This window comes from Melitaea cinxia, chromosome 25 (genome assembly GCF_905220565.1).
Source record: "Melitaea cinxia chromosome 25, ilMelCinx1.1, whole genome shotgun sequence".
Taxonomy (NCBI): Eukaryota; Metazoa; Arthropoda; class Insecta; order Lepidoptera; family Nymphalidae; genus Melitaea; species Melitaea cinxia.
Genome location: NC_059418.1, coordinates 3,512,629 through 3,532,719, shown reverse-complemented (window position 1 = coordinate 3,532,719; position 20,091 = coordinate 3,512,629). Strand labels below are relative to the sequence as shown.

Sequence of the window (20,091 nt, the reverse complement as noted above, 5' to 3'; positions counted from 1 at the left end):
ATGGTTTAACACTGTTTATGAGAGTTCGATGGTGATGTACGAACTCATCTTGTTTGCACCGACGTCATTATTTACGTAATATAGCCTAATTATTGAAAACGAAACAATAATAAATAAACGCTAAGTGGTTTTTTTATTGGACGAGAATTGACATTTCGTAAAGACTGTCATCTGTCATTTTAGTACGTCCACAGACGTACCGTTCATTTCTGCTTTTGTCTATGATTTGTCTTTAGAGTAAAGCCTGTCCAAAAACGTATTACATATTGTAAACGTATTGTAAGCTCTTTGTATTTGTAAAAACTTATCTTGTTAATAATTATGTTGCTGATTTGATTCAAACTATAACTACTAAAATAAACGACTTTACAAGGAATGCTGGCAATTTTTTGTTTCTATTACACGTACTATATATTTACAAACTATGTGTAGGTCAATTTACTTACAGAAAAAAATATTTATTGTTATCCCACTAAATAAATGGCCGTAATAATTATCAAAAATATTTATAATTATTGAAAAGAAAAATAGTGTCGCTGTTGAATCACATTTGGATTACCTGAACATCACTTATTAAATCATGATGCTTTAAAGTACTGTAGTTTTAATATAAATTTCGCTGATTGCGTATATATCACTTAAATTTTAACTGGCTAACAAAAATGAAAAATGTCGTCGACTCGTATAGACCTGTATATTTCTCATAAGCTAATTACTTAACTTAAAATATTATCACATGGAGTTGAGTTTAATTGTGGAACAGTAAAAATTATATCTAGAAACATATGAAAAATAAAAGTTACAAAGTAGTTTAATTCAGAGTAGTCTGTACATTTACAGCCGTTTTAAGTCTAGCGAGTGCGACACTTTCAATAAATTTGATTAAGATTTTAGAAGAGTATGTATAGTAAATAATAATGTATTGCTTAATCTATATATTAATACGCGACACAAAAACTTTGCACCCCTTTTTATTAAAATTACGCGAACGGAGGAGAATGTAAACGCAAGCTTATAGTTTATATAGATGGAGTACAGAATGCCAATATATTTTGTTTAATTCCTGGAAATCTATACCTTATATTTCAGATATCGGAGCTGGGGAATCATTTATACAACATTAGATATGCCCCGCAATTTCATCCACGTTAATTTGAGGATGAAATTATTGAACATTACTGTAAAACTCGGGCGACTTACATCTCCATGAAGAATAATATTGTTCATAAATAAATCCTTGTGATTAATAACGCTATTATTTAGATAAAGTCATATCATGTCTATAACACTACCTTCGCAAATAGTACATTATTTTAGAACAAACTTGATTACCATAAAAAAATGCTATGTATAATAAACTAGCTGACCCGGCGAACTTCGTATCGCCTAACACAAACTTTATCGTATGGTATTAAAGTTCAAATTGACTTTTAAGTATTATCACAAATCTTTTGTATGGGAGTATAGAAAAGTGTTGTTTTTAGATTTTTTCAGGAAATTTAAAATTTTTTTTTTTTTAGAACTTTTCTCTCCGTAAGAACCATCCTCGTACTTCAAGGAATATTTTAAAAAAAGAATTAGCGAAATCGGTCCAACCGTTCTCGAGTTTTGCGCTTAGCAACACATTCAGCGACTCATTTTTATATTATAGATTAACCCTTGTAGATAGAAATATGCTGGTGCGGACTTTTTTTTAGAATTTGTAATTGCGATCAACTCTATTACATAGTTTTTGGGTAGATTTAACCATTTATGTAAAGGACGCAACAGAAACTCTCAAAAAAAAAGTGCGTGCGTACAAAGTACACATGTCAGAAGTGAAATTTCTTTGGCAAACTAATTTTTAGGTATCGTTTATATTTATACATATCTAAAGCTTAAGATTTCCGTTCCATCGCCATCTAGTTAGTTTGCAATGTAATACTAACGATATTAATGTAACGACCTTTGTAGTTTCTATAGTGTACGCTAGGTGGCTCTGTTGTTCGACAAAAAACGTTGCACATCTTCGTGACGCTAATATTATTATTATTGTTGCGTTTCATCCGTAAAAAAATTACCCTTATGCGCCTAAAGAAGTTTCACTTCAAAAATATTTTTTTAACGTCTTCGTGACATTTTCTAGAAATGCTCAGCTCCTATTGTCGCGAGTTGATATATACTGTATAGCCTTTCTCGATAACGGACCATTCACCATACACAGAATTTCTCCATTCTCACTAACAGTTATGAGTACATGATGAACAAATAAAATATATATTATTTATATTAAAATATATACCATACCATATTTTTAAAAATTTTAAATTCCTTTTTCAAATACATTTTATCGTACTTAATGGCGTAAAACTAAGATTTAGGAAATAAAACACTATATATCTTAACAATTTATTATATAACTTCTAATCATTTGTTTCTGCACTTACAAGAGTTTCAACTGCATCTCCTCCATCGGGCTGAAAGTAAATATTAGTTATCAAGAAAAATATTCTCATCAAATTCAAATACGCATGAAAATACAAAGGATGAAAGTAAATAAAACCAGTTAAAAAAAAAACTACTTTTGCTCTTCAAACTATATCAATAACATTTACTAGTTTCAATTGTAGATTTTTTGACGATTTTTGTGGCAACGATACAAATAAATAAAATTGGAGTGTCTGTTTGTAATATAAAAATAACCGCTTATCACTAAATGCATATGAATGTATACACAGTACATATACCAAAAAAAAAAAGTTTTTACAATTTTTGTCTGGCTGTCTGCCTTTTTGTTCTGGCTAATCTCTGAAACGGCTAGACCGATTTTGAGGGAACTTTCACTGGCAGATAGCTAATGTAGTAAGAAGTAATTATGGCTATTTTATTTCAGAAATATATTTATTTTATAACACTGCGAACTGAACAATAACTTTTTTGTTAAATTCCACGCGGAAAGTGTGTTTATGTCATGTGTGTTTCTAGACGCGGGACATTAGTCCTATTTAAGGTCATTAAAAATATATGTTAGTGTAATCACCTCCAAATCAGCAACCGTTAGGGGCGGTTCATCTTCTCTCAATACAGTTTCTCCATCGAGCTTTTTGAGTGCTGGTAACCGTCTCGCCGCTTCCGACCTCCATACCTCTAGTTCACATCCATCGTAAAGGGTATTACCGACGAAGAGCAGGTCTTCGAGGTTCGGCAATTCCTGTCATATAAAATTAGCAAAAACTACATATTCACGTAAAATAGATATGGCCGTACGAAACTTGTCAAGTCAGCTAGAATCTACATGTTAATACGTAAAGCAAAAACTTTGTACCCCTTTTTACAAAAATTGCGTGGATGGAGTTGTGTGAAATTTCACACACTTATAGTTTATATAGAGAAGGAGTTCAGAATACTAATATATTTCTTTTAATTATGCATAAAAATATATTCAATCGATAAAAAAAAAAAACATTACACATTACCATGTATTTTACACACACGCATATTATAGTCTTTTGTTGATTGTCAAAGTTGAACAAAATTGAAATTTTTTAAAAAAGGTTCTTTATTTTCATTATTTTTTATTTTCATAATTTTGTTTATTTTCTTTAATTTAAATTTTTAATTATGGACGAATTTCGACCTCTGGGCGACCACTAGTTTGCTTAATAAGGCTATCGTTAGCGTTACAAATAAGGCCATCCTAATGGTAAGCGGGTACTGTAGCCCATTTACGCCGCAGTTGAACAGAAAGACTGATTAAATTTCGACCTCTTCTCGTATGGGAGTAGTCGAAGGTAGTTTTATCAGGTCGATTCGCAGTTACAAACCACCGTTTAATCCACCTGATGGTAAAAGATCACTGTAGCTTATGGATGTCTGCAACACCACCATCATTATAAATCTGGAGCAGCCCGACCGAGGTAGTACCTTACAGAAGATCACAGCTAAATAATACTGTTTTCAAGCAGTATTGTGTTCCTGTTGGTGAGTAAGGTGACCAGAGCTCCTGGGGGGGGGATTGGGGATTGGGTCAGCAATGCGCTTGCGATGCTTCTGGTGTTGCAGGCGTCTATAAGCTACGGTAATCTCTTACCATCAGGTGAGCTGTACGCTTGTTTGCCGACCTAGTAATATAAAAAAAAGCACGCTTCCGACCTTACTAACCTACCTTACAGGAACATAACACTACTTAAGAGCGCTATTATTTAGTTTCCTCCACTTCCCACTTCCCCAGACTGGCCGTAGACTTTGAGTACAATATATCCTGATATACCCTACCACAATATAATTATTTTACATACAGGATGTTCGACTCGTAACCAGGGCTTCGTAACGATACGATCGAATAAAAATAAATAAAAGTAGGTACCAACTTTTACGTACCATACAAATACCGGATAGCGTTATAAATTAATGCCACGTCCTATTGCCGGTTTTATCAATCGGCAAGAGCGGCAACACCTAAGAGGTGACGGTAAATCATCTTTATTTAGTGACGTCAGAGGTAACGTTATCGGTATCGTTATCAAGCCTTACTTTTAACTACGTTCCTTCAAATAGAGGGACGTAAAAAAAATTTTTTTTAACCATTTGTAAATTTGACTTTGTTCAAATAGACGATGTACTAATAGACTCGTTCTGAATGATATCTTTTGTAAGCACATAAACACGCCAACGACGAAAACAGCTAAAGAACTGCGTATTGGGAATATTTTTTTTAATGTTATTCATTATAAATAATACAGCTAAAGAATTGCGTATTGGGAAGAATTATTTTTCTCATAGAATGTTATTCGTTATAAATTTTAGCCGTGATTACGTCCCTATTCGACGGTTATGCAGTAGTAATTTGTAAGATATATGATGTAGATATATATTTAGAAAAAATAAAATTTTAAAAAGCTAGGAATTTTACCTCCCATTTGAAGGAACGCACTTAGGAGTCGAATACCCTATACCTGTATTTTAGGTACCTGTAATTTATTGAATTCGCTCCATTCTTTAACTAAATTGTTGCTCATGTATAAAACTTTCAAATTTCTCAACACGTTGATCCCCTTCAATTTTTCAACTAAATTGTATGAAATCCATAATTCCTCCAGCGTGTCTCCGAGTGATTCCTTAATTTAAAGAATAGATACATATATTAGTATATCAGTGAATTATTAACATGGTCGAAAAATGAAACTTGGTAGTGTCCGGTGCATGGCAGCACCATCGAACAATGTAGGTAATGAACCAAGACATAGCGAACAAATTATTAAAACGAACATTATGGCAGTTGTGTGGTATTTCTTTATGATTCACATGATGTCTAACGACAGTGATAATAACGCTGTCTTCGACAAATATACATCTATACTAATACGTATTATAAAGCTGAAGAGTTTGTTTCTTTGTTTGTTTGAACACGCTAATCTCAGGAACTACTGGTCCGATTTGAAAAATTCTTTCAGTGCTAGATAGCCCATTTATCGAGAAAGGCTATCGGCATATATATATATATATATATATATATATATATATATATATATATATATATATATATATATATTATCACGCTAAGATCAATAGGAGCAGAGCACCATTGAAGAATGTTTCAAAATCGGGATATTTTTTCCTTTTGAGAGCTCTCCCTGCGTGCGCTGCGTAAACAGTTAAAGTTTCGCAAATGATTAAAGTAAGCGTTAGCAAAAGTAGCTATTCCATGCAGACAAAGTCGCGGGCAGAAGCTAGTCAGTTATAACGTGTTTCGATAGCGTGGTTAGGAAAATTAGACCCTGTTTCACTATTCGCTGATAAATCTATCCGACATATAACAGGATCCAACGGTTAACAATTAAGTAACATAACAGAACAGTAAACCATCCAACTCCACAAGAATTTTATTTATATATATTTAAAGCATTAAAATAACTTTATTGAAAAATGAACTTTACTAAATTTAATTTTTATTACACATTGCAATGATTACACTTTGTTTACAAGTTTATGTGATTCAGGGGGCATCCATTAATTACGTGAGCTCAGAATGGGAGGGGAGGTTCCGATGAAATCTTACCAAATCTCATTTAAACCGAGGGGGGATAATCGAAAATCTCTCGTCAACGTTTAACTGAGGTAGGGCACAGCAGGAATTTCCTGCTCAAAATATGGAGCAGCCCGACTGGGGTAGTACCTCGACCTTACAGAAGATCACAGCAAAATAATACTGTTTTTAAGCAGTATTGTGTTCCTGTTGGTGAGTAAGGTGACCAGAGCTTCCGGGGGGGGGGGGGATTGGGGATTGGGTCGGCAACGCGCTTGCGATGCTTCTGGTGTTGAAGTGTCTATAAGCTACGGTAATCGCTTACCATCAGGTGAGCCGTACGCTTGTTTGCCGACCTAGAGACATAAAAAAAACGTCAACTTCGAAAAATATGAAATAGTACATAGGTATATAAATTTTTTTTTGTGTTCACTTTGCCCGCTAAAATCAATCTCATGGCTGTTAGAATCATTTAGTTTTTGCTTTAATTTTATTAATTTAGTTAAATTAACTATAATATACTTGAATAGTTTATTATTTCCCGTCAATTTCTATTATATTCAGCGTCAATCTCGCGTAAGGGTAGAGGGGTCCAGGCAAATCTCACTAAATCTCATCTAAGGGGGAGAGGGGTCTAAACAGATCGAAAAATAGCTTACGTAGGTAATTAATGGATGTCTCCTTACTAGTGTTCAATCTAGACTGATTAGTTTCTTCAAATATTACAATTTTAGGACTATAACAATTCTATTCAAAGCAGCACTAAGTACCCAAATAATTAACTACATACATACATATACATATAATCACGCCTCTTTCCCGTAGGGGTAGGCAGAGACCACTTCTTTCCACTTGCTACGATCCTTACATACTTGTTTCGCTTCATCCACTTTCATTATTCCCTTCATACATGCTCGTCGGTTTAGGGTACTCTTGACCTGGCCTTTTTTCAAGACGTCGCCGATTTGGTCTTGAAATGTCCGCCTAGGTCTACCCCTTCCAACACTTCCACTCACACTCGCCTTATACACTTTTTTCGTCAGTCGTTCTTCATTCATTCTCTCGACATGACCAAACCATCTCAGTATACCTTTCTCAATTTTTGTCACTACATCTTCTTTCAGACCACACCGTTTCTTTATCTCACTATTTCTCATCCTGTCACTCAGTTTAACTCCTATCATGCTTCTTAACGCTCTCATCTCAACTGCATTTATTCTGCTTTCATGTCTCTTCTGCCATACCCAACTTTCACTTCCGTACATGAGTGTCGGAAGCAACACCCCCTCATGCACAGCCAAACGAGCCTTTTTAGACACCTTCCGACTGCTCATAAAGGAGTTCAAAGCTCCGTTCACCATGTTTCCTGCATTCACTCTTCTTTCAATATCACTCTCACACTTTCCATCTCTTGTAAACTTCGAACCCAGATACACAAACTCATTCACCTGTTCAATTTGTTCATCTCCAATCACGATATTACAGTCTGTCACTACCTCATCTCTTTCAAACACCATCACTTTCGTCTTCTTTACATTCATCTTCATTCCCTTTCTAACAAAAGCTCCACTCATAGCAGTTACCATCTCCTGCAACTCCTCGGCCGAGGACGCAAGTAATACTTGGTCATCAGCATAGAGAAGACATTTGACGAGTAACTCACCCATTCTCAACCCACTTTCATTCTCTTTTAACTCTGTCAAGCAATTGTCCATGAACAAGTTAAACAGCCACGGTGACGCTACACATCCCTGTCTAACACCTTTTTCGATATTAAACCATTCAGTGTATGCCCCGTTTATCCTCACACAAGCACTAGAATCCCTATAAAGAGATTGTAGTGCTCGCATGAGTGCGCCGCTCACACCGTACACGGACAATGCTGACCACAATTCATTCCTCACCACTCTATCATAGGCCTTTTCCAGATCCACGAACGCGCAATAGACCTTTTATTACATAACTACAATACACTTTTAGAAGCTATTACACCAAACGAATGAATTAGGGCACTTACCATTCCCGAGAACGATTTGATATAATTCCTACCGAGCGATAAAATCCTCAATTTCTTTAAACTATTCAATCCCGTTACTTTCTCAATCATATTCGTTGATAAACTTAGTTTCCTGGATATGAGATGGTATTTTTTGTAAAAGTTCGATACATTATATTGTATTATAATTCATTATATTATGTTACGCTATATTGTATTATTTTATATTATTACTAGCTGATCCCGTAAACGTTGTTTTGCCATATATGTTATAAAGCCTCTTATTAGCCCCACCCCCCCTTATAACTTAGGGGTATCAAAAATAGATGTTGTTCGATTCTCAGACCTACCCCATATGGACGCAAAATTTCATGAGAATCAGTCAAGCCGCTTCGGAGGAGTTTAACTACAAACACCGCGACATGAGAATTTTATATCTTATACTACTAAACGAGCAATTCTTGTATGTATATATATAATCTGAATTTCGGAAACGGATAAAACGATTTTCACGAATTTAGTATGCAGGGAATTTCGGGGGAGATAAATAAACTTAGCTAGGACTTATTTTTAGGAAATGTCGTTTTATCCCAATTTTTAGACAATGAAAAATATCGTTAGAATACAAAGGTAAATTTCGCGACTGTTAGTAAAATTGTAATAGCTCAAGTAGGAAATCGACCGATTGCGATCGAAAAGACCATGATTCAATTCTCCGTCTATTATTATTTTTTCTATTTTTTCTAATTGCACTCGTTATTTTTTATTTAATAATATATGTAAAATTGAAAAAACTATTATTCATATTTTATAATTATTATTTTTAATTATATTTTTTATTTTAATCTTTTTAAATTTATTTATATTTTTTATCACTGTCGGAAAAAAAATATTATTCATATTTTATAAATAATGATTTCCAAGAAACATGATTTACTAAAAACACCGAGCTAAGCTCGGTCACCCAGGTACTTAGATATTGTATTATTAGTACTATGTTATGATATGTAATGTTATAGTATACCTACCTATAATTTGTTTTTTATTTTATTTTACACCTACACACTATACTTTCTTGCACATATCAAGGCTGGCTGGTAGAAAATGCATTAACGTTAAGCCCGCCTTTTGTACACACTTGTATTAGTATAGTTATTGTACAATGAAGAATTTAAATAAATAAATAATAAATACTTTGACGCTTTAACTAATACGGTATTTACCACAATTATTATATAAAACCTAGTATAAAAGCGTAGAAAGAGACCGGAAAAAATTAAAAACTTATATGCCTTTAATAGTGTAATTTTTATTAACTCAAATTATAGGAAAATTTGATAAGATTTATAGCCAAAATAGGATGCTGTGAATAAAACATTTTTTCTTGACGTTTCTTCTTTTTTTCAAATTTTTCAATTGCAAATTTAGATTATTATTTTTTTACTTACTCGCAATTCACAAGGCATGACAGAGTGTTGTCCATCTTTTCGATAGGTGGCCACTGAAAAGTTAAACAAACTTCAGTGGCCTGACTCGCATTTTGGCCAGTTTTTTCTTCCCATCGCTTGATTGCCTCTTTGATTGTTGTGGCTTTTGTAGCCATTATAACTGAAGTCAACTTATTATGCTAAGCGATTAAATTTGGTTTTTTGTTTTCACGTTTTTGGTTCACGTCTTGTTTGTACTATGGAGACGGTATCGACCAAACGCTGAGTACATACAGTATCGAAGAAGAAAAAAGTCAAAATTAGGTATACGGAAAAACGGCGGGATATTTCAACGCGCGCGGTTGTTGGAACGAAGTTCCTTACGGCAGGCTTGACATTTGGCTGGGCAACCGAACTGAAAAAAATCTGATACTAAAACCGTAAGAAAAATATATAACGGAAGTGACGTAATATCAGACACACGACTGTATAATATGACGTTTGTAAAACTAAAATATTACTAGTAAACTTTTTTTTTAAATTTCTCGTATTTATGTAATTTTATACTGTCGACAAAAATAAATAAAGACACGTTTTTTTACTTAATAGTTTGTTTTATTATTATTATTATTATTTTGTTTGATTTATTTTATTTTACGGTATTTGTTATTTTCAAAAATACTAAATATCCTAAATAGTTTTATGTACATAATTAAAAACCAATCAACAAAATAAAAAAAAAATTAAGAACTAGAAAATATATAAAAAATTCAACTTTTTTTTGGAACGAAGTTCCTTACGGCATTACTACTACGGCAGGCTTGATATTTGGCTGGGCGACCGAACTGAAAAAAATGTGATACTAAAACCGTAAGAAAAATATATAACGGAAGTGACGTAATATCAGTCACACGACTTGTATAATATGACGTTTGTAAAACTAAAATATTACTAGTAAACTTTTTTTTTTTTAATATTAATGTAATTTTATACTGTCGACAAAAATAAATAAAGACGTTTTTTTATATCACTTAATAGTTTGAATTATTATTATTATTATTATTTTCTTTGACTTGAAATCAAGAACTAGAAAATATATATAAAATTCAACATTTTTTTTCGGAAGGAACTTCGTTCTTACCTGGTGTCCCATGACACCACATATTTTTTTTTCAAATTGTGTTGCTTCTATACTATCCGAAGGAACTTCGTTCCTACCTGGTGTCCCATGACACCACATAATTTTTTATTTAGTGTTTCATTTATTAATTTTTTTTTTTTCTATTTTATTCATTCAGAACAGTTTTCTATAATATTTTTTTATGAATTGATTTTATATGTATCTAATTAGTTAGGAAACTCGTGGTTGGTAAGTTTTTTTTTTTGTATACGTTATACTAGCTGTCCGGACAGACTTAGTTCTATCATGTTTTTTTATTTATTTATTTATGGACTACACTTAGTTCATTGCCAATGACGAGTAGGCATTAATAAAAATGTTCAAAAATTGAGGATAACGGACAAGAGGAATTTATGACAGGATTCAGAACAGGATAGGAACAAAATAATATATTTTATGATGAAAAGGAAGATAAATAAAAAAAAGCATATATGATATATGATATTAAATGTTTATATTATTAAGAAATATAATCCAATACAATTTTATATGAGTACTAGCCGACCCGTGCTCACTTCGTTGGGCGTTAATTATTATTATATTAACCAATTAACATACTTTAAAGAACAATTTTTATAGCACTTAAATAAATAATATGTTGCTTGCGTGTATTTATTTTAAATTACAGAACCAAATGACATACTTTAAAGAAAAAAAATTATAGCATTTAAATAAATAATATGTTGCTCTAACGCCATCTATCAAAAATCGAGAAAGCGTCGTCGATAGACTAAAATAAAACTAAATTAATAACGTCGAAAGGCTAATAAATTGTTTTCTAATAGCGATAGATGGCGCTAGTTTATTTACCATTTTGATATTATATTTTAATCTTTTTCTTATTTACTGAATGTTTTGTTCAGTTACAATAAAATATAGCCTATGTCACTCCTGAATAGTGTAGCTTTCTGGTAGTGAAAGAATTTTCATGATCGGATCAGTATTTGCGAAGATTACCCCCTACATATAAACAAAGTTATAAACTTTACCTCTTTATAATATTAGTATAGATATCATATTTATTTCGTTTCAAATATTAGTAGAAATATGAGAAATATATACAGACACAAAACATATGTTATGTACACTTATAGCTAAAATAGAAAGTTCAAAACTATGTACGAGAAAGACTACTTCGCCAAAACCATCTAGCCTATCTTCTCTGATAGTATTATAATTTCGAAACCTAAAATTATTACTTGGCCTAAGCCAAGTTTCTGAGATAGAAAATAAAAAAAAGTTTATAATTATTGAACAAATAAATTATATTGTTTTTTTTTTTTATATTAATTACACTTCTAGCTTTCTACTGTATTATTATCTGGGAACTGTTCTGACGGTAAACTTTTTTTGTTTTCTAAACAACTCTGTAATAGTGAAAGCACATCTGAACTTTTGGTAAAATCATTTTTAGAGTTAATACTATCTATTGCAGTTGTATTTTTGTCAAATTCATTGAATGAAATTTTTTTAATTATATTTTTTTTTGATCATGTAAATAATAAATAATAAATATCTACACAATATACACACGGCCGTCTGTTCCTAAAGTAAGCAACTTAATGCTTGTGTTATAGGTAACAGCCGACGTTTTCTTTTCCATAAACATACTTATAAATGATACATATATATAAATGTAGAAATAAATATATATTACACCCAGACTCGGGGTGGGAATCGAACCCACAACCCTCGAAGCAGAAAGGAGGGTCACTACAAACTGCGCCAACGGGCTATTCATGTAATAGCTAGCGGGCTAGCGACACATGTAATATTGAAGATGACTATTACTGTTGTCAATGTTCCGGTCATCGTATGGCAAACAGTAAATCTTGTCCAGAACTTAAGAGACGACAAGAAATAAAACCTTACATATCCCAAAATTGTGTTTCTTATCAAGAAACAAGTAAAATTTTCCCTATACTTATTAAATCACTAGCTGACCTGGCGAACTTCGTATCACCTTATTTTTTTCTGAAATATAATAATAACATAATATATCAAAATAAAATATAGCCTATCTTTTAAGTTGGATCAAACTGCACACGGTGTGCAAATTTGACTAAAATCGGTTAAGTAGTTTAGGAGTCCATTGAGGACAAACATTGTGACACGAGATTTATATATATTAAGATTTGCTAAAGTCTTGTCCAGTCCTCAAATAAAATTACCGTTTCAAAATCTTAATACTCCAACTTCTTATTCTCCACAAAAATCTTACAAGAAAACAGTAATATCTAAATCTTTCCGTTCATTAAAAGTCAGAAAAAGTTATGAAAAAACTGCACATGACAATATCATTAAAGAATTTTCCTTTAACCATATAGATAAAAATTATAGTCCAATTACAAATGATACTCCCTCAACACAAGAAGCAACAAAAAAAAGGTATTAAATATTATATCTTCATTAGAAACATTTGGCCAGACCAATAATAATATACCGCCCCCTTAATGGAATTAATTTTATTTTTATTCAAAATAAATAATGACCAATAAAATTATACAATGGAATGCTAGAAGTATATTAAATAAGAAGAGTGATCTAATTTACTTATTAAATACCTAAATATAAACCATTTTTATTTTCATTATGTCAAACTTGGCTTAGACCAGGGTTCTACATTAAATATTAAAAATTACAATACTGTCAGAGATGACAGATTAGATGGATATGGTCGTGAATCTCATTTAGAAAGACCTTTTAATATATTATTACTATATTATTATTTATTTTCGCCATTCCTGTACATACTCTTATTTCTATTTTAGCTATTATTGTAAATACAATTTGTTTTGTTTTTGTACATGTTTCACATATTTCTATTAATACATTTTATTTATGAATTTAGTAGGAGGTGCTCTAGTATCATTTCAAGATTGAGACTTGCCATACTTTTACACCTGCTCATCTTCCTAAGCTTAAAATTATTAACGACTCTTCTTGTTTGTGTGGCTGTGAAACAGGCGAGGCAAATAATTTTATGGTTCTGTATCCATAATCAGTCCATTCATCTTTCTGTCATCAGGCTGTATCTCAAGAATAGCGATAGCTAGACAGCTTAAATTTTTACAAATTGTGTATTTCTGGTACTACGGATTTTTTTTATTTATTATATCTATTTTTTGCTTGATATCAATAAAGGGTAACACGCAGGCACTTGAAATATTCACAAAATACTTAGTTGTATATATTTACTTTAATAATAAATAATAAAATGAAAATAAAAAAATATTTAGACAAAAAAAATTGTCTAGATATTTTACCTAGTAAATGGTGTACAATAAAGCGTTTTATTATTGTTATTATTATGTCATAAATATCCTATATCTATTCCTGCCCTAAGTGATTCCTAAATTTTGCTTCTCACGTTCCTCTAAATACATAAACAGATTTTCCCCGTTTGATAATGGCAATTGGGAAATGTACTATGTACGAGAATTGCCAGAACAGATAAAAGTAGGCATATATTTGTTAACAGTTTAATAATTTAATTAAGTATAATCAGTGCATAATCCCTTAACATAACCCTTAAAATAAATTATTAATATTAAGAAGATTGATTTATCAAACATGTTTTTATACATTCTGTCGTAAAGTGCAATGGTCTGTCAATCTATATTTATGTATATAAATGTATGTAATATTTGATCTTGAGTCATAAAATGGCGGATTATTTTATAAAGAATCGTTGTATTTAAAGAAATCTGTATTGGTTTCCGTATTTTGCATAAATATTTTCCTAAAATATCTATAAGTAATGCGGCAACTGTCATGTCAAATTGACATTTTTAATTTTTTTTAAGCGCCATAGTTCTGCATTTTTCTTTCTTTTTCTTTTTTTTAAGTTAAAAAACAAACGCCAATCTATTCCCATACATTTTATCGAAGGTGAATATTATAATTTTATACATTTTCAATAATATTATTACAGCAGTTATAGAAATAATGAAGTTTTTAATAAAAGATTATTAAATATGTGAAAAATCAATATTAATGAAATTTTGTGTAAATTTGTAATGCCCACGCCAGCTCTCATGCCGCAACTTAAAAAAAAAGTTTTGTCAGTTGTTTTTCCCGCTATTATTTCGATTTTTTTAAGATTTCTTATTATATTTTGGATATTTTATTAATGTGGAATTAGTGAGTAGTTTTAAATGAGTTACTTTGTGAAGTGATGTACAAAATTAAAATAGAGTACATAGAACTATATTAGTGCTTTTATCTTTAAAAAAACGTCAAAAATTTAATATTTGGCAATTAAAATTGTTACAGTGAAAATGACTACACGAAATATAAGACAAGTAAATGTGATACCATTACAAAATATCAAAGTAAGTATTATTTTAAAATATCGTAATAAAGATTCAAAAATAAATTAAAAATATTTTAAGGTTTGCAATTAGCAAAACCTAAATTCAATTAACTCTTTGGACTCATGCATGATATTTTTTATTTAGATATAGTATTTTTGTGAATAACATTTAATTAAGAAATTATAATTCATCTGAACAGACTTACAGACAAATATTTATCCAGTAAAGTTTTCTAATTTTCATTCTGATATCAACTGAGTTTAGTCTGAAATACGATAATTATATAAATGTGATTTTCTAATTAGTTAAAATACTAATTAATTATGTTTGGCATCACATTAGTATAAAAATTACTAGCTGACCCAGCAAACATTGTTTTGCCATATATATTATTAACTCTCTGTATCCCCCCCCTTGTAACTTAGGGGTATGAATACTAAATGTTGTTCGATTCTTAAACCTACCCAATATGCACACAAAATTTCATGAGAATCGGTCAAGCTGTTTCGGAGGAGTTTAACTACAAACACCGCGACACGAGAATTTTAATATATTAGATTTAAAACCTTATCATCACTATTTTCATACACTAAGTTTGTCTTTAAATTTCATTTTACTCAATGTAAGTTGATTTGCCATAATAACATATAAATAATTTAGTAAGATACATTTGAGTAGCCTGTTAGTGTAGTTTGTAGTGGCCCTGCTTTCTGTTCTGCGGTTATAGGTTCAATACTCACCTGAGTCTGGGTGTAATATTTGTATTTATCTCTGTATTATTTTCATGGCTGAGGATATTCAGACACTAGTGTGACTCCAGTGGTAACCGATATGCACACAAAAATTCATAAAAACAGACCAGCCGTTTCAGAGGAGTATTGTAACTAACATTGTGACACAAGAATTTTTATATATAAGATTTTTCACTGAATTATTTACTCAATCATAAAAAAATATAGCCTGTGTCAGTCCTGAATAGTGTAGCTTTCTGTTAGTGAAAGAATTTTCATGATCGGATCAGTTTTTGCGAAGATTACCCCCTTACAAACAAAGTTAAAAACTTTACCTGTAAAATTAGTATAGATACTAATGTGAACATATAATATCGCAGAAAGAAAGGCATGTCGACCAAGAAGATGAAGATACAGTGTCGTGCAGGATCTGCAGCAAAGGGTTTATAACAGAGATTGCGTTGACAAACCATGCTCGAGTGGAGCACATTGACGAGTACATGGCTGGTCAGGATCTGTGCGTTAGGAAGTATGTGAACCAGGTGAATAGCAGTATTTAAAAAAAAATCTTTTATTGTCAAGGAACATATGCTCATAGTCGGTTAGTCCAATATAATTACTTAAAAACTACGTTAGTAAAATAAAATACAAACAAAAACATACAAACAAAAAATTAAAAAAAAAGCTACCACGGGGAGATTGATCCAGTCACATTTTGTACATGTAACTTGATAAACCTCCCCATGGTCGGCCCGTCCAGTCTTTCTGAAAATAATTTTTGGATGCTTTTAGCGCTAACAACTTTATATACAAACTTATTTTATATACATAATATAGATTGACTGGAAATTCTTTATGGTGAAATAGGAAATTAGTTCTGTATTACTGTAATTACCTAAAAATGGCTTAAGAAAGTTTGGCTTGAAGAAACGCTCGCTCGTTTCAGCTTGTAATATCCCACTGCTGGCCATAGGCGTCTTTCCCCATGTAGAAAAAGAATCAGAGCTTAATCCACTACGCTGTTCGAATACGGGTACCTTCCCTACTATGAGTAACGATCGCTATCAGGTGCATTTATATGTAGGATTAATAATTAAGTCTGCAATCTTTTTGATGTCCCATATAAATATATTTTTCTTTCTTTCTCATTTCAAAATCTGCTAAAAATTGAAATATACTAAAAACTAGTCAATCGTCGAACTTAGAATGTAGCACCATACTTTTTTCTGCCAAATTTTCTGTTCGATTCTTTTTAAACATCCCATTATAAACACTTGTATGAGTGAAATAAATTGTACATACCTTGTCATGACAAATACGAACCGAAAAAAAAAACCCTTTCGGTCCAATCGTTCGCAAATTTGTAACATTTATTACATATTACATTATTACATAGATATAATAATTTTCAGAAGAGAAAGTTTACAGAGGATGAGAAACGCGAAATTTGTATAAAAACAGAAGAGATGATATCATCAATGAAGCCAATAAATATAACCAGCCTGGCGTCTAATGACGTCAGCTACATGATTATAAAGACCAATGGGCAGCCCGAGATCAAGAAATTGAAGCAGGAAAAAGTCAAGGTATATTATGTAGCTGAATTTGATTTTTCCAAAATATACTTTTATAGAGGTAGTGCACAGCGGACATGTCCTTGCTTTAAGGTTGGAGCAGCCCAGGGGAAGTACCTCAACGCTATAGAGGATCACAGATAAACAGCGCTCAAGTAGTTTTGAGCTCGTGGGGGTCGAGGGTAGGCTTGACAACGCGCTTGCGATGCTTCTGGTGTCGCAAGTGTCTTTAGATTATGGTAACTGCCTACCATCAAGTGGTCCGTCTTGCTTGCTGCATTAAAAGCGTAAAAATTTGCTTGGGGTAAAGTATTAAAGTAATTTTGTAATTTTATTTTTTTATTTTTAGGTAGTCAAAGAACCGAAACCAGAAAAGATAGTCAAAACAGTAGTCAAAGAAAAAGAAGTCAAAGCTATAAGGTAAATAAATATACTCTTTATTTATTTATTTATTCTTAATGTACACCGAAATACAGACACATATAAAGAAAGATACAATAGAAGATGTACAAAGGCGATCTTATCGCCAAATAGCGATCTCTTCCAGATAACCTTTTGGTACAGGACACGATACAGTAGCAGCGGTTAAGGTGTGCACAAATTAAGGAGTAAAGATCAATTATAAATAGATAAAAACTACGATGTGATAAACTTACATAATTATTAAAAAAAAGAAAAAAAAGAAAAAAAGAAGGGAGCACTTCAGCCTATCGTATACAAGCATGTTAAGAGATGGCCCTAGGACATGGGTAACTCAACCGTAATGTGTTAGCTTTCAATCAGCTCATGAGTCACGATGTTGATCTGGAGCTGTGAATCGGTTTGCAAAACAGATAAGTTTGATTGTTTGTAATTAATAATACTCAAAAAAATTGAACGATTTAAAAATTCTTGCTGCGTAGCATTCTATGTTAGACCGTGTTCTAGCGCCCCGGGTCAGTAAAGTTTTCCGCCGGTAAGGGAGGATTCCGAACGGTATAATTGATGCCCTTCAATGAACTGTTCCAGCGGTCCGTTCGAGTGCTTGCAGCCGTCCCCGCTGGGCGGCGCGGCGCTGTGCCACCAGATGTTCCTGTCGTGCTGCGAGTACTCCGCGCACCTGCGGGACGAGCACCCGCGCCGCCGCCGCCCGCCGCGCTGCCAGGTGTGCGAGCGGCCGCTGGGGGAGCACGCGCACTGCTGCCAGGTGCTGGGCTCGTGTGTGTGTGAGGGACAGGTGTGCGAGCGGCCGCTGGGGGAGCACGCGCACTGCTGCCAGGTGCTGGGCTCGTGTGTGTGTGAGGGACAGGTGTGCGAGCGGCCGCTGGGGGAGCGCACGTACACGTGTGTATGTGTGTGTGTGTGTGTGTGTCTGTTTATTTAACCTGTAAAATGACGATTTAAAAGTGTTCTTTAAGCATACTCGAATAATATAATTTTATTTGGTTTATTCGATTGTTGTTATTCTTTTCAGGTGTGCGGCATGGGATTCGAAACTTCCAAAGAACTGTCGGATCACAGTCAAACGGCTCACATCAAACTAAAACCATTCCAATGTTCGATATGCCAGAAAAGGTTCACCCAACAAAGCGGAGTCCAGCAGCACATGCGAATGCACACCGGAGACAAGCCGTTCGCGTGCACTTTCTGCCCGAAGGCCTTCACCCAAAAGTCAGGTCTCGATCAACACCTACGTATACACACCAAGGTCAAGCCATACAAATGCATCATTTGCAGCAAGACTTTTGCTCAATCGGTTCATTTGCAGCAACACATGAGGACACACACCAACGTGGCTCCGTTTCAGTGTGGAATATGTCAGCAGCGTTTCAAACAGAGCAGTCATTTGAACTATCATCTGAAGTACCATAACCCGGCAAACATGACGGACGAACAAAAAGCGCGGTACGCGAGGCTAGTGCAGCTGATGGGGCACAAAATTGTTGAAATTGACGTCAACAATGATTTGCTACTGGAGCAAGTCCAAAGTGAAGACATAGCGACGTCTATTGTCGATATTGATTTTTCCGTGGAAAAAATAATTGAACAGAACTGAAGGTTTACGTTCTACCCTCTATATTATTGAGGCTTCTCTTTATCGTACTGAGAATAACTAAGAGGCCGTGCGTTAAACACATTATGCGGAATTTACCGTTTTGAACCCCTTTCTCCTTGTCACGCTAAGGCACTTTCGGTGACCAACAAATATTGCGTCACAAGAGGTTCTTCCCCTATAGATGTAATGTAAATCTGTCGCAGCTTAATCCCTGCGTGTTTCCCTTGGGCTAAAGCGGGTCTTGGTCCGGGGCGGCATTCTGCGAAGGGTAGCGCCAGCCGAGCATGGGCATTAGGGATGTGAAAAAAATAATCGAATTTTATTTCGGCTTTTTGGCTTTTTTTATCGGCTGGCTTTTTTTACTTTTCTATTGTAAAAATCAGTCGAAATATTCACCTAAAATATACGATTATTTATTGTCATTTCCCTAATAAATACGTTGCTTTATAATTTTACCCTTAACTTATGGGGTGGCAAATTAAAATCGTCCGCGACGAACTGAATCTTAAAATACGCCACGGAATCCGCTTCGCTGCTCCACTGCGGGTTTGCGAATATATTTTATGATATTAGCTTAACGTGCTCTCCGAGGCACAGAGGGGAGACCTACGAGGACGGACATCCAGGAAATAAATTTTTGCGTGTTTTGACGTACACATTATTATGAATGAAATTATTTTGCAAGCATCAAACTCAATTTAGCACTAAAAGCAATGAACTATGTGTTGAATAATTTTATACCCATTTCATGTTCGACTGTGTCAAATAGCAGCATATTATAGTAATGTGTTCAAATCGCTGTAGTTTCTAAATATATCAAGATTATTC

The 20,091-nt window shown here is 33.2% G+C and overlaps 2 protein-coding genes across 2 annotated transcripts; one reads left to right on the top strand and one right to left on the bottom strand.

Annotated features, from left to right (window-relative positions):
• Positions 1-2,376: 2,376 nt before the first annotated feature.
• LOC123666010 (dynein axonemal light chain 1-like) lies at positions 2,377-12,419 on the bottom strand. The gene is made up of 6 exons (XM_045600224.1): positions 12,399-12,419; positions 9,449-9,627; positions 8,022-8,133; positions 4,950-5,096; positions 3,020-3,190; positions 2,377-2,456 (listed from the first exon to the last, which is right to left on the bottom strand). The coding sequence occupies exons 1-6, from the start codon at positions 12,417-12,419 to the stop codon at positions 2,403-2,405; spliced, it is 684 nt and encodes a 227-aa protein (XP_045456180.1). The 3' UTR covers positions 2,377-2,402.
• Positions 12,420-14,221: 1,802 nt separating this feature from the next.
• LOC123666248 (zinc finger protein 235-like) lies at positions 14,222-19,825 on the top strand. Its single transcript, XM_045600422.1, has 7 exons — positions 14,222-14,498; positions 14,883-14,941; positions 16,035-16,196; positions 17,067-17,240; positions 17,578-17,648; positions 18,237-18,414; positions 18,682-19,825. Exons 2-7 carry the CDS (start codon positions 14,888-14,890, stop codon positions 19,261-19,263), a joined length of 1,221 nt encoding a protein of 406 aa, XP_045456378.1. The 5' UTR covers positions 14,222-14,498; positions 14,883-14,887; the 3' UTR covers positions 19,264-19,825.
• The last annotated feature ends 266 nt before the right edge of the window (positions 19,826-20,091 follow it).